The sequence below is a fragment of the Mytilus trossulus genome, chromosome 1 (assembly GCF_036588685.1).
Source record: "Mytilus trossulus isolate FHL-02 chromosome 1, PNRI_Mtr1.1.1.hap1, whole genome shotgun sequence".
Classification (NCBI taxonomy): Eukaryota; Metazoa; Mollusca; class Bivalvia; order Mytilida; family Mytilidae; genus Mytilus; species Mytilus trossulus.
This window is the reverse complement of record NC_086373.1, coordinates 66,370,727-66,386,449: the sequence shown is the minus strand read 5'-3', so window position 1 is coordinate 66,386,449 and position 15,723 is coordinate 66,370,727. Positions and strand designations below refer to the sequence as shown.

Below are 15,723 nucleotides of genomic sequence, written 5' to 3'. Positions count from 1 at the left end.
GCACATAGTTTGCATGTTGAACGAGAAAGGTATCGGGGTACTCTCCGACAAAACACACCTTGTCTCGGGGTACATATAAGGCGGATGAAGTGAACTTACATTATTGTAATCGCGTGCACTTCCAGTTATAACAAGGAGGGTGGCCTGAGCACCATCAAAACAGACATTAAAATTAATTCTTTTGGCACTAACCGTGGTTCTGAATGTGCATGTCATATCTGCAGTCAGAATTCAAACCAATATTGGGTTTTTTTTTCATATAATTTGAAAGATTTGATGGCAGATGTTCTGTTATTACTCCCTAATAATCTACATCAGTGTTTAGACTCTGCATATTTTTGAAATTCTCATGTGTAGATGTCTTTTGGTTATAATTGTTGTTGTCAAAATTCCCCTCATCTGAAGTACAAAATGTACATGAATAGACCACATCTAATAAAGGTTCACATTTCAACTACTTTAAATTTTTCAATATAAGTTTTGGCGCAAAATTTATATTATAAAAACAAGAACTTAAATTTCAAAATGCAATTTAATTTTTGAAAGCAAATAACAAATCTTCTTTAGTCTTTGTATGAGTTCACGACATCTTATCAATCACGTTGTTGGCAATGTAACTCTTATGCTGAAAAAAAAAAGAAAACAAATGAAATAACTAATTACTTAAAAATCTAGAAAAACTTTGTCATCATATAAGTTAATATGCCAAACTTTATAATAGCATACAGAAAAGATTTTAAAACACATTTCATCGAAATTAGAGTTAAAAAAACACTTCAACTGATCATATCTGATTTAACCGTGTCTTGATGGACCCTCGAATTTAAGAAACTGACGCCTAGAGATTTCAACTGTGCAAAAAACATTGAACACCATTTAAGGCATTGATCCAGATACGGATCAAGCAATTTGAAAAGAGGAACGAGCACCACTTCAGTTTGAACTGGGACCGGTAATAAAATCTGAATTTACCATAAATGTAACCTCATTTGGAGGCCTAGGGGGCCCCGGACACAATCAATCCACCTCTCTTACCAAACATCTCTCTATCGTTATTTTACACGCATTACAGAACACATATTTTTTGAAAGGAATTAAGTATATTTTTGAGTTTGCACAGAGCTAAAAAGAAACGCACTCCTCTTTAAGATTCTTTACCTGAACATTTCCGTTGTATTAGAACATCTCGCATGTTTCGAAGAGGATCAAAGCTTGAGTCAGAGAATACATATTTGTTATACGGCTCTGTTGCCATCTCCTTGAACAGTTCCTGGTTTGTATGTGAACCAATGCCAATCACCATTACTTTTATCCCACTGTTTCTTGCCTTCTGTGCTTCTCCCAGAGTTTTAGAAAGTCCCTTGTCAGATCCATTTGTTAGAATGATCATCATTTTCTTTGCATTGCTGCGAGAATCTGAGGGATACATATACATTTACAAAATATGTCTCTTATAAAAACTTACATTTAGAGACAAATCTTAGATAAGAATAAGACGGTTAACATCATGCACAAAGTTAACAGACAAACAAAAAACAACAGTCAACAAACCTCAAAACTATATTTTTAAATTATAACACAAACCTAACAAAATTCGAGTTGTCGCAGGTGCATGCTTAATCGAAATAACAAATGACTTTTCGACTACTTAGCTTCGGTAAGAGGTCCAGTTGCGAATATTTCATCATGTATCAAGATGATATTTAATTGATATAAGTATTCATTTACCTGGGAAACTGTTTTTCCTTGTATATTCAATAGCTTTTCCAGTATTCACCTTCCCCCCAGTGTATTTTATTTTATTGACAGCTCTGATGATGTCTTTTCCCTTTTTATACTTTCCGATTTCGAATTCTGTACTAGCAGTGCATCTGAACGTATTGACACCAACTTGTACATTTCCCTTGCCAACCGGAACTTCTTGAACAAGGTCTTCAACAATGTCCAACATTTTCTGGAAATTTTGTTTCCCTACATGACAAGAATCTTCAAGGACAAATACCAAATCTGTCTTTCCCCAACAAGCTGACAAAATGAAACAAATCATGTTAGATATTGTTTAACATTAACTGTGATTTTGTTTTTTACTAATGCTCATTTATTCTGCTGTTTTCGTATACATGAGTGTTTCGTGACATTTTCTGTAACACCAATAAAACTGAACTAAGTTGTTTTTTTCTACTTAAATGATGCACTTTTATCTTTTTTTCATTTGCGGAATATAAAATGTTGAACACTCTTTCTCTCTTTGTCTCTTTTTTTCATTTACTGTTTGTCGACTATAGCAAACTTTAAGGTTAAAATCCTGTCATAATAGACAATGACCTGACCTGAAGCTAGCAAACAATTGTAGCGCACAATTAGCTAACAAACAATTGGGAGGTATAACTAAAATTCACTCTAGGCAATAGTGTTTTTTTTTCGAGTTAGCGATCACTTAAGAGAATGCATGATGATACAGTTTATTTCGTTATTTTTTAAGATTATTCTCATAGTTGTCCGCTAGCTTGGAGAGAAAAAACATGATTGCCTTGTGTGATATTGTGGTTTTTAGTTATACATACATGTACCTCCGAATTGTTCGTTAGCCAATTGTTTGCTAGCTTGACTCGTCTATTTTCGTGCGCACAAGATGCACATAATCATGAAAACAGATACATGTACGTATGCTAAACAAATTAATTTAGAAATCGAATACTATAAAAACGGAATTGCAGGAACAGTGTATGCAACCTTAAAAATATTTTTTTGGGTTTGAAAATTACATGACGATGCTAACAGATCGTTTAAACTAGATAGCATTACATTTATACTCATTTTGTGACGAAAATCTGATATTCAAATGTTTAAATATTAGCAAAATAATATTCTTATTCAACTCGTAATTGGTTTGGATGTTTTACAGAATGTTTTATTGATGTGAAATACAATATTTTATTCTCTCTCGCAAACTATCATTTTGAGAGGATGGAAGAAACTAAAGATCTTTTATTTATAGTCCAGAACTACCAGATCAGACCCTGCAGCAACTTTATGCAACCATGTTTTGTCCATTGCACAATAAAACTTTTACATCGGAACACTGTTTGAAGAAATCTGAGATAAAATTCAAAATTTGCAATCATAAACTTTTTTACCCACACTCGCATTAAAACGTCATATTTTCATTCATTAAGGTGTTTTATGTATTTATGTGCAAAGGAAATTATGAATACTTACTAATATCGGCGACTGTAAATAAGGATAACAAATTTATTAGATCAAGACGGTGTATCAAATTGAAGTTACATTGAAAAATAAGAAGCCAAATTGTTGTTAGATGCAATACAATATATCAACGATTTTGCTTGTCCCGTTTACATTCTATGGGAAAGAACGCAGTATGTACCCATTGCAAAACAATATAAAATAGGAGACACAATCATACTCTAAATTGAATTTTACAATCGAAACTAGTCATCAAAACTACCAAATCTTCCATACTCTTGATTCTGAATATTATATTTGTTCAGAAGTTTTGTGCTATTTTATGATAAAACTGATTTCTTTAGATCTTAAATCGAAGTATATGTTTCCTCTTTGCATATGTATTGGTGCATTGTAGAATATTTGTACTGGTATGTTATCTCGTTTGGTAAATGTATGAATAGAATCTTACTTTCTATAATTTTAACGTCTATACAAAAAAGAAGATGTGGATTAGTTGCCAATTAGACAACTCTCCACAAGAGACCATAATGACACAGAATCTTTTCATAAATTTGATATTGGCATAAAGCACTTTGATTGGTTGCCTTTTTTCAGAATGTTTATGCTTATAAAAATTTCAGTTAAAAAAAAATGACTAATCTACCTTCGCAAGCTTTACTCAAGACTATAGTCTTGATTGATTTCAGCAAATTGAAATTAGCAGCTGTGAAGACAAACTGGCTCTTTGGTTCACTGGCAACACTCTGTATTTCTGTCGCATCCACAGAACTACCGACTCCTATAGAAAACATTCTTATCCCTTTGAGTCTGGCATTCCTGGCCTCTTCTCTGGTCTGTGCTTTATTTGATGAATATCCGTCTGTTATCAAAATTCCAATCATTGGGTGTCCAGGTCTGTGTCCTGAATTTTAAATTAATTTCATTATTGTTTAGGATATGTGGATAGATTTATAATCGTTTAATGAAAGCAACGCAATATCCAGATACTTGTACTCTAAATCATGTAAAAAATAAAACGTTATTCACATAGTTAACGCAGTTACTGCTGGCAAATAGTATAATCCCTTCTTATGTCGCAGCTAGGGGAGATAAAGTGTGATTGTTTGATCTTTTTTCATTTTTAAAAAATAGTTTTAATCAAGAAGAATTGAGTTGTTGGTTCTCATGGTATATCAAATAGTTTGGTCATGTTTTAGAACAGTAAAGAACACAATGGTCATTTATTCTCATTGCAAGTAATGTTTTATCAAGGGAGATTACTCTGAAAATAATATATCAAGGGAGATAACTACAAATAATATCTAACTACATGTACCTGATGAGTGGGCGAACGATGTCGAATGAAGATATTTAATAGCATCACCGGTATTTGTTCCCCCTCCCTCGTACTTGATTGACATTATGGCATTCTTTATATCCTTCTTGCTCTGATACTTGTCTAGGTTAAATTCCGCCTTAACTGGTGTATGAAAAGTTACTACGCCAACTTGAAACTTGTCTTTGGCAATGTCAAGGCCGTCAACTATGTCAGACATAAACTTCAAAGTGGTTTGAAAGTTGGTGGATCCAACACTGCCAGAATTATCGACCAGGAAAACGAGGTCCGCTCCAGCGTTGCAACCTAGTAATTTGTAGCATATATTATTATATATGTGACATATATTCGAGGGAAACAATCTTGTAAAACTAATACTTATAAATAAATAACCCTCTTTGATGTTTCCATGAGAACTTTTAAAAACCATATGTAATGTCCCTCTTGTTAATTAAAACTTATGACTTGTGTATTATATTTCAGTGATTATATAATGAAGATGCTGATGAAGAAAATTAATGACTTATCAACAATCTGTCAAAATAATGATGGATGTTATATGTGTGTATATTTTGTTCAAGTGAAGAAGTGGTATCGTAATGGAGAATGAAAATGTTGACAAGGACGAACACGAGAGTTAAGTCCATTAAGTATACCCTGATGTTCAGTTTATAGATACTAACATGCGCAGCGTTTACTTGATAGGCAAACCCGTTTAAGGCACTTTGCTCCTTTATCGTGTTTGGTCATTTTGATATCTCCCTTTACATTTTAAGTACTTACCAGTAGATCGTGGCGTGAAAACTGAAAACATAGAATAACAAATATATATAGTATATATAAGAAATACACAAATCAAATCAAAAGAGTTATTTAAGGTCGGCGTGTCACAAAACAATAACATTATAAGCTCTTTGAACTTGTATAACCGACAAATACATACATTTACACAATAAACACAATAAACATACACAATTCGGATATTAAAGCATAAAAGACATAAACAACCGTGCAAGGGCTGTATAGCCAGTCAAGGTCGTTAAAAACTTCCATTTGTCAAATCAGTTCGTTAAAGTTATAAGAAACGAGTGACCAGTGAAAAATAATGTTCTTCCAATTCTTGAACCAATGCATAAAAACATCATAAACTTAGTCTTCTATGCACGAATTTATAAATTTTTTCGTGTAAATTTCGTATGATCGTCAATTTTTGAATTATAAAAAAACGTATGCATTATTTTTTTGGATTTGAGGTTTCTTATGACTTTAAACAGCCAACGCCGACATGATTTAATCATTATTAAAGTCATAAGAAACCTCAAATTAAAAAAAAATATGCAAGTGTTTTTATAACTAAATGGATAGTTTTTATTATACATTTTATGTACATATCCTTTTTTTTTTTTAGGAAAATTCTTTTATTTTGTCTCCATTTAGAAGAAGTTTACTTATTTTTAATTGCTTGCTTCCAGGAAGCAATTCGCCGACATATCTTCCGTATTTGATTTTAAACATATTTTATTCATTAAGATATGAAAAGGATTGAGCAACAGGCACAGCCTATAAAAGCTCTCTCCATATTACATGTTCAAGGTATAATTCAATTATAACAACTGTATTTAAAATAATGCAATATAGTGGAATATGCATGCTACTTATGAGCACACACGAGAAAATAAATGTTTACAGTGTTACTTACTAAATGCAAAGTATATTTAAGTATATATAGGCAATTACTCATATATTCAAGAACCTTGAAACATGCAAATATCCTTTATAAGTCATTAGAAATATATATATATATGGCTTGAAAGAGACACTAAGCTTGCTTAGTGGATAAAATGAATTAATGTTTAAGTGGAGAAGAAGAAAAAAAAAAAATAAAACTAAATGAAGCAAAAAATAAGTAAGTTTTAAACAAAACGATGAGTGTCACTGATATATTTATGAACAGATTTAAAAATAGCAATATTCATATCATATGAAAATAATCTGTTTCCAAAAAGTAATAATTCAATATTTATATCAACATTGTCAGCAATGGAGTTAATGGAATCAAGAAGGATCTGTCTTACATCATTGTACTTAGGGCAAATGAAAAAGAAATGTTTGTTATCCTCAACAGGGTGATTACAGTTTACACAAACAGTGTTCTCTGATAAGAACTGGTTAAACAGATGAGATTTTAGGTTGCTAGCATTATTTCTGAGTTGACAATGACTTATATTAAGTTTCCTTATCCCATAGTTGAAAGGTTTAAATATATCATCAGTCCTATAAAACTTTTCCAGTCCACTTCTAAATATACCCAAACTTGGGGATTTTTGTAAACTCAAAGGAAGACTATTCCAAAGTCTTATGGTGGAAGGAATGAAACTATTAAAATAAGAGCTAGTTCTAGCAAGAGGCGGATGAAAAGTGTTATTTTCATTCCTCAAAGTATAAGGGGTTTGTCTGGGAAGATATGGCTGGACTAACTCATATAAGTATGCAGGTGTCATCCCATTTAATATTTTATAGAATAGTATAAGCTTATGTTTATTACGTCTATTCTCCAGAGTTTCTAAACCTAATTCAATATAAAGTTTTTGTCTGGAGGAATTACGTCGTAAGCCTGTAATAATTCTAGCGGCTTCTATCTGAATACTTTCAAGAAGCTCAGACTCGTGCTGGGAGCAATTGCCCCATACAACATCACCATACTCTAATATAGGTCTAATAAAAGCATAATAAATACGTATAAGTGAACTCCTATCTAATAAATATTTAACTTGACGAAGCACAGATAGACGAGAGCATGCTTTTTTATAAATAATATCAATATGCGAGTTCCATGAAGCTGATGACTGAAATGTTATCCCAAGATGACAGTGAATATTTATTTTCTCAACCTCTTCCCCGTTTATTCCAAAAAATACAGGTGGGTGTTCCCTTTCCCTTCTAGTAAATACAATATTTTTAGTTTTCTTAGAGTTAAATTGAACAGCCCATGATTTTGCCCAATTTGAGATAACATCCAAGTCATCAGTCAAAGAAGCAGCTGCTACAGCAGGATCATCATCTACTATAACAAATAAAGAGGTGTCATCTGCAAAAAGTCTAATATCATTAGAAATGTCATTTACTATATCATTTATATAAATGAGAAACAGAAAGGGTCCTAAAACTGATCCCTGGGGGACACCTGCATGTATACTTCTAAGGGTTGACGAAAAACCTTCTGAAACGACCTTTTGTTGACGATCTGAAAGATAACTCTCTATCCAAGATAAGAGCTGATCGTTTATGCCAGATTGTTTAAGTTTAAATAAAAGTCCTTTATGCCAAACTTTATCAAAAGCTCTAGATACATCACAAAATACAAACCTTACATCCCTCCCACTATCCATATTACTAATAATTTTATGATATATTTCAATTAACTGATTAACAGTAGAGTCACCTGGCTGGAAACCAGATTGAAACTTTGACAAAAGGTTATTACTTCTCATGTAATTATACAAATGTTTAAATAGAACTTTTTCCATAATCTTACAAACAATACTAGTAACAGATATTGGACGATAGTTAAGAGCTGAATGTGGACTACCTTTTCCTTTAAAAATAGGATTAACATGTGCAATTTTCCATAACAGTGGAACCTGTTTAACTGATAGAGACATATTAAATAACTTAGTTAATGGTTTAGAAACAAAGCTAGCAACCTCTTTTAAAATTCTAGGACTGATACCGTCAGGTCCAGCAGGTTTGTTAACATTCAAGATTTTTAATTGATCTAAAATTTCTTTCTCAGTGATGACAAATTTATTTAAATGACATGGAGGAGGCTCTTTATTATCAGGAATTTCTGGTTCTGTATCAATATTAGCTATATTAGCAAAATGATTGTTCAGGATCTCTGATTTGTCCAATGGATGAATAAAAATTTGGCCATCATGTTCTAAAAAAGGGGGAGAATCTCTATTTTTAGTAAAATTTGATACAGACTTGGCAATGCGCCACCATTTACCAGGAGGAATATTTTTGTCAATAAGTTGAGATGTCAGTTTGCACTTATAATCTTCTTTTGCCTTTCTAACTAAGCTGATAATTTCATTACGAATTTCTCTAAATTTTTTCCAGTGATCTGGATTATTTGAAGTTTTCGCTTTGTGGTGAATTCTATTACGATGTCTTATCTTGTTTCTTATTAAGTTGTTCATAAAAGGTTTATCATTTGGTCTTACTGTAATAGTTTTAGTAGGTATATATCTATTTACAGTACTTTCGAATGTTCTGACAAAGTTCATATAAACATCATTTATATTATTTGAATTAAAAACAACATCATCCCAGTCAGTATCGTTCAACTGGTTTTTAAGACCTTCATAATCTGCACGCTTAAAATCACGAATTTGTCTTTTAAACGAGTGTTGTTTAAAAGTTTTAAATGAAATTTCGACTGAAACAGGAGAATGAGAACTGCATATCGGTGTAAGAACAGTTACTGATTTAATTAAGTTCTTGCGATTAGTCACACATAAATCAATACAAGTTCCAGTTTGGGTTGTAAAGTTGGTAGGCTCCCAAACAACATTTTCTAAGTTTAAACGGTTAAGTAACTTTTTAAAAGAGTTACTTGTGTTTGACATCATATCGCAATTGAAATCACCACAAAGGAAAATTGGCAAATTACAATCAAGTGCTTTATCAACTGACTCATTAAATAATTCCCATATATTAGAATTTGAGTTTGGAGGCCGGTAAAAAACACCAACTAAAAATATCTTCCGTATGCATAGTGACCCAAACGTAACCCTCCTCGTAAAAATCCGGTGACCACAATACGGATGGATCTGTCATTGGAATAAACAAATATCTGATTATACATGTTAAACACATGCTTTTTGTGATTTGTTTACTATAAGGTGACAATCGGTAAAACTCGGCTTCAAAACACGGCATTTAATGCTCGCAGCCATATTTGTTAAATCATAACAAACAGAGAGGAAACAAATTGACGATTATATGATATATTTGCGAAAATAATGATAAAATCGTGCACAGAGGACTAAGTTTATGATGTATACATGCATTGGTTCAAAAATGGGATAAACATTATTTTTCACCACTCACTCGTTTCATATGACTTTAAATGGGTAACTAGCTGTCAGTAACTGCGAGTACTCTCAAATCGTATTTTCTTGTTAATTCGACCTGTTGATACTGTTTATAATGCTTTTTTGTTATTTTTATTTATATGGATCTTGTCTGTACACCAGCTTTGATTATTTGTAATATCTTCAATTTTTCACTTATTCTTACAACATTTGTATAAACTTCAAGATTATAAAAAAACGGGTTTTTTTCTAAAGTGAACTTTGATTGGTTAAATATTTCTCATTGATGTCCTGTGTTTGAATTTGTTTGTTAGCTTTTTGGTCATGAATGTTTGTCTCTAATATTTAATTAACTGTGCATTTGTATTCAGATATCGCAGATCAAATTTATTCGTTCATTGTGTAATCATACGTTTTTTGATTGAGTTAAGTCTGCCAATTGATATTTTATCGTATGTTTTTCTATGTTGTGATGTTATGCTATTGTTTCAGAAAAAGGGAGAAGGTTTGGATCCATTAAAACGTTTAATCCCGCTGCAAATGTTTGCACCTGTCCTAAGTCAGGAATTTGATGTACAGTAGTTGTCGTTTGTTTATGTAATATATACGTGTTTCTCGTTTCTCGTTTTGTTTATATAGATTAGACCGTTGGTTTTCCCGTTTGAATGGTTTTACACTAGTAATTTTGGGGCCCTTTATAGCTTGTTGTTCGGTGTAAGCCAAGGCTCCGTGTTGAAGGCCGTACTTTAACCTATAATGGTTTACTTTTTAAATTGTTATTTGGATGGAGAGTTGTCTCATTGGCACTCACACCACATCTTCCTATATCTATAATTAAAGATACATTAAGCCCTTATGATAGCGTTAAAGCCAATTATTCCAAAATAAATTTAAACAATATTTATGATTTCACATATCCATATTGAAAGTATTATCTCTTCTTTAACCATAACATTTGATACGGTATATTTTAAAATTGATAACTATCTTAATTTCCCATGCCAGCACCAAATCTCATGCTTATGTTGAACGCACATTTTGGCTGTGTGTGTTAATTATACGACTGCTAGAATACTGATGCAACTTGTCAGGAGAGCCCCGAAAGGTCTACACGTTAAAGAAGACTGTGGAGTCCGTTGCAAAGCATAATGTTAACTGCTATAAACATGTCATCTGTTCCACTTTTAGCTGTTTGTTTTTACCGCCCTCCAACTCAATGAATTTCTTGTTTCTTTGCATCCGTCCAAACGGCATGACCTATATTTTATACTGCATTATCAATGAAATTCAACAAAAACTCTTGTGATAATTAAAAGTTGACAATTTAAAATCTCTATATACATACTTGTGCATGCTTTCGAAGCAAGGCTACTTTCGATAGATTTCAAAGCTTTGAAGTCGTTCACTGTGAAGTAAAAATCACTGTCTGGGTCATTAGCTATACCCCTCAGTTCTGCACTATCAGTACTACTACCAATCCCAATAGAAAACAGTAGTATTCCTTCACTCTTGGTATCGTTAGCAGCAGACAGCGTTTCAACTTTAGAATTAGACTGTCCATCTGTAACAATGATCCCTATCTTTGGAACGCCAGACCGGCTTCCTGAATTACAAATGTGCATGTATTATTATACAATAGTTTTTTCTTGTTGAACCAGCTTACAGCACATATACATCCAAAATCGCGAGCGAGTGAGTAAAGCAGCAACCATTTGTATTAAGAAATAAAATCAAAAATGGGGTGCACTCTGATCAACCTGCCTACATGTAGTGGGATATTTAAAAGTGTGTACAGCAATTTTGAGAATATTAAGAAAAAATATTGCAACCATTCCATTTTAATTTCAATTTCATTTTTAGGAAGTTAATCTTAACATTTTTAAGAAGTAAAAAAGTTAATCTTTTAAAACATGTTTAAAAACTGAGAATGTTTGATGTCAATGAATTGATAGAAAAACAATCAGCCAATCAGAAGACGTGTTACATCCAATAATTACCGTATGATGAGGAGAAACTGGTATTAGTCATGTGTTGTATGCCAAGATGTGTTGCTGTTCCTCCGCCAATATATGAAATACCTTTCACCGCGTTCATAAGTTGTGTTTTGGAATGGTACGAGTTTAACTTTATTTGTGAAGATGGACCACCTGAATAGATGTCAACACCAACTTGAACATCATCTTTGCCGATGGTAAATATATTGATAACATTTTGAACGAATTTCAACATGATTTGCCAGTTAGAAGATCCGACGCTTCCAGAAGAATCTAAAACAAACATCACATCTGCCTTCGTTCCACATCCTATAAAATATTAAAAAGCAATGACATAAAAGGCAATAGGTGGCATACTGGTGCATTTAAAACTAGTTTCTTGGTCAAACTTTATTTGAAGAGTGCTAGATATTAAAAAAACTGGATGTATCAACCGATAACATCAAGAAGGAGTAAGAGAGTATTGTTTATTGAAATTTACAAGATAATGTTAAAATTTATATGAAAAAGAGCTAATTAGCATTGTAGTCTGTCTCGCTCAATTGCAAACCAGGCCATTTCGATGTGACATGTACTGATTTTGGAAAGCATTCTATTGAAGTTAAGGCTAGGGAATTAAATGTTTTGTCAGTTCTAGAATCACATTATTTACCTTCAAAATTAGAACAAATATTTACAATAAAGGAAATATTGATGGATATAATTGGTAACACCTTCAGCAATTATCAAATTAGTTTACGTTTCCCTTTCTTTCTACTAGTGTTTGAAAAAAAAGAGAATTAGCCAAAATGTAAATCGTAATTTTTTATTTTTATATTACAGGATGAGAAATTCTTTATCCCTTTTTATTTGAATTTTATTTGTAGAAAATGTCACTTGTTCAATGTGTCCTGTACTTTTCCTTACGATTTTGCAATTGTTTATAAAGGTGTTTCCTCTTGTAATGTTTTCCACCTGGGCAATGTACAATATCTTGAGTGTCTTCTGGTACTGTGTACAGTACACAAGAAAATTTGCAACATATGTTTATTACGTAACTAATATAACAGGAAGCACAGTGACCGATATTAGAGTGAATAATGATATGATTTCATGCTGAACTTGCAAGTTTAGGATTTGAAATTGATTTCAGAAACTGTGAGGATTTTTCATACGGTATGTAGATATAAGAAGTTGTGGCACGAGTGCTTTCAGAAGCTGCGAGCATTTTTCATACGTACATTGTATATATAGATATAATAAGTTGTTGTATGAGTGCCACTCTCCATCCAAGTCACAATTTGTAAAAGTAAACCATTATAGGTCAAAGTTATTGACCTCTTCTTATGTTTTTCTTATAATTCAACTATGTAGTATCCTGTTTACAGTAATTGCAATAGTATGTTTCGTGTATATATATTTTCTTAGCACACTAACTTAGATCTAAAAGTGGGACGGTAAGGAACCATTAAAAACTAGTTTTGAACTCCTATATCCTATTAAACAAATGTGCTAGTCCAAAGTCAAGAACCTCATGTGTGGTACACTTACCTTTTGTGTTCTTTGCATCTGAAGGTTTTGCCAAGAGAAGCAATACGAATACACTTAAAATTTTCATATCTGTAAATAAATGGAAAATACTTTGAAACATCTATTTATAGCAATAACCAGAAAGTTCATTCAAACATTTCTAAAATTGCACATTTTTAATATGTATTTTGTACACTCACGTTTTCGCTAAGCATACCAATAAATGCATTTTGACGATTTAATGTCAAAAATTATATTTTCCGATCACAAGTTGGGGATAAGGTAGAAAAGGAACTGTCTATTTAGAGGGAAAAAACATACAGTAATTATTATATATTTGCTCATTTCAAATGCACCAACCTACATGTAGTTCACAGTATCTTATTTTTACTTACAACTCCCATTCTAACCTCTGCATCCTCTTAATAAATAATCCACAAAGTGAATGCAGAGAAATAAAGAAGCAAAATAAGTATGAGTGATCATAATGGTTCCACTGCAATTTAAAAAAGCCTACCAGCACTTTATTATTTAGTCAGTGCTAATAAGATGGACATGCCCATTGATGGCCTTCGGCTGTTGTCTGCTCTTTAAGTGGGTTGTTGTCGCTTTGACACATTCACCATTTCCTTTCTTAACTTTATGAGTTAATTGGATGCAAAATATCAAGACAGTCGTGTCTTTCTTTAATTTAAACAACAAAAATCGCATTGAGGTTAAATTTATGTAAACAGTGATAAGAATTTCTTTATATACGGCCATTAAACCTAGTCAAATTCTGACGACTGAAAATTAAATGGAATTCTAACATGACGTCCTTCAAACGCTTTGAGTACACACCCGTGGTAAAATATGAATATATTGCATTGGCTGTTCCGATCGTACTCCCATGTCATATGTATTTTTATGAATGAAGTACCCGACGTCATAGAATGATGACGTTATAATTTAAGCATTTTACGGGAAAATAAACGCTTCTGATACCGAAAATCATCACAACGAGGAAACGTAAACAAACGATGCTAAAATTGTGGTATAAGCCTATTTTTTTACACATAGAAGACATATAAACAAATTATCAATAAAATGTATCCAAATCTATCTAAATACGTTATTGTAAATAATTTGAGCATGTCACTTATTCTGTTTGCTCTGTTCTTTTACGCCAATCTAAAAGTGCGTAAATTTATGGGAACAGCAAATAATGGCCTCCACCTAGAGCGCTTCGATCCAAAAAAATTGCCGTATTTGTCCTATTAGAATCGAAATAATTCATGGGGGCTTGAATATATCTAGATTTTACCACGGGTTGTCCCTTTATGCCGATATTTTACCCCTCGCTATCGCTCAGGGTAAAATATTTGTCATAAAGGGCCAACCCGTGGTAAAATAACGATATATTCAAGCCCCCATGAATTATTTCTTAATCAAATTGTTACTTAAGAAGTCAATACCCTTCGTTAAATCGCCGTTTCAGAATTTGAAAGACTATGGGTTATTTATTTGCATTGGTAAGGAAAATTTTAACCAATCACGACGTTTGTTGTACACTTGAGAGAATAGTACCCAGAATGCATTACACAGTAGTTTGGCACTGTTCAAGTCGTACTTGACTGTGTTTGTTTTAGTAGTTGGGTATTTGTGTGGAGAGGTTTGTGACGTATTCAACTGGATCCGGAGGTGATGTCATCAATCAAGGGGTCATTATGTTCTGCGCATGTGGTACTACATCAAATAAAGTGACATCACAAGTACGATCATTCCTTAATTTGGTTTAATATTTAATGAGTTTTTGTACACTAAATGTTTTTTTTTAATCATGTTTCCTATTAGAATTCCCAGAAAGTTGCTGATATACATATTGGTAAAGGTGAGGTAAAATCACTTCTGAAGAAAGACTCTTTAAAAGTTTAAGTTTATATTAAACCGTTATATAATATTTGCCGTTGGTGACCGAATGTATTCCTGTTTCTTTCTTGGCGTCTACAAATCGGTGCTTTTTCCTTTTTGATGTCTTTCAACGAATGAGTCCTACCACCAGAGTTTAACTTTGCAAGATAACGGGTGCCGCTAGTAAAGTAAAAGAATTATTTTACCAAATATACCATATATTATCGAACATTTTGTCCTGTGTGCATATACAACATAACAGTTAGTAAAACATCATTCAGTGCATGACCATTTAAAATGACTAAATAAACTTCACTTTAAAGGAATCTGTATCAAGGGTGCATTTACAAATTAGCAACTTAAATAATGTGCATAGAGATTTTCTGTTAAAGATTAGATATTAAAATGTATTAAAGATAAAACTTACCGGAAAAAATCTTCTTCGATATTGGAAATGTTGGCCAAAACGTGTCACACAAATTAAAACGAAACTAGACACTTGTCTGTATCAGAATGACATACAAAATGTACGTAACACGCAACAACCACCATTATGACATGCATTGAATATTTGTTGCACAATTTTAGAAACCATGTTTTTGATTTTTTTCACTCTGTCGATAGTTATAAGAATCATTATTTTAAACAGCAAGATTATCAATTTTTGATATATAACTGTTTCAAGATCTTTTGTATTTAATGTCAG

General features: G+C 32.4%; 1 protein-coding gene across 1 annotated transcript; it reads right to left on the bottom strand.

Moving 5' to 3' along the window:
- Positions 1-513: 513 nt before the first annotated feature.
- Positions 514-15,510, bottom strand: LOC134682504 (cartilage matrix protein-like). Its single transcript, XM_063541773.1, has 11 exons — positions 15,445-15,510; positions 13,149-13,217; positions 11,622-11,927; positions 10,970-11,227; positions 5,309-5,329; positions 4,526-4,831; positions 3,854-4,111; positions 3,220-3,231; positions 1,729-2,025; positions 1,159-1,416; positions 514-625 (listed from the first exon to the last, which is right to left on the bottom strand). Exons 2-11 carry the CDS (start codon positions 13,213-13,215, stop codon positions 621-623), a joined length of 1,788 nt encoding a protein of 595 aa, XP_063397843.1. The 5' UTR covers positions 13,216-13,217; positions 15,445-15,510; the 3' UTR covers positions 514-620.
- Positions 15,511-15,723: the final 213 nt, after the last annotated feature.

What these genes read in the sequence shown, in the direction of transcription:
- LOC134682504 (XM_063541773.1), bottom strand. Translation starts at nt 13,215, where the DNA reads ATGAAAATTTTAAGTGTATTCGTATTGCTTCTCTTGGCAAAACCTTCA. An exon ending in CAGTTTCTCCTCATCATACG is followed by an intron (nt 11,228 to 11,621) that starts GTAATTATTGGA and finishes TTTGTAATTCAG; the next exon opens with GAAGCCGGTCTGGCGTTCCA. An exon ending in TTTCACGCCACGATCTACTG is followed by an intron (nt 4,832 to 5,308) that starts GTAAGTACTTAA and finishes ACAAATTACTAG; the next exon opens with GTTGCAACGCTGGAGCGGAC.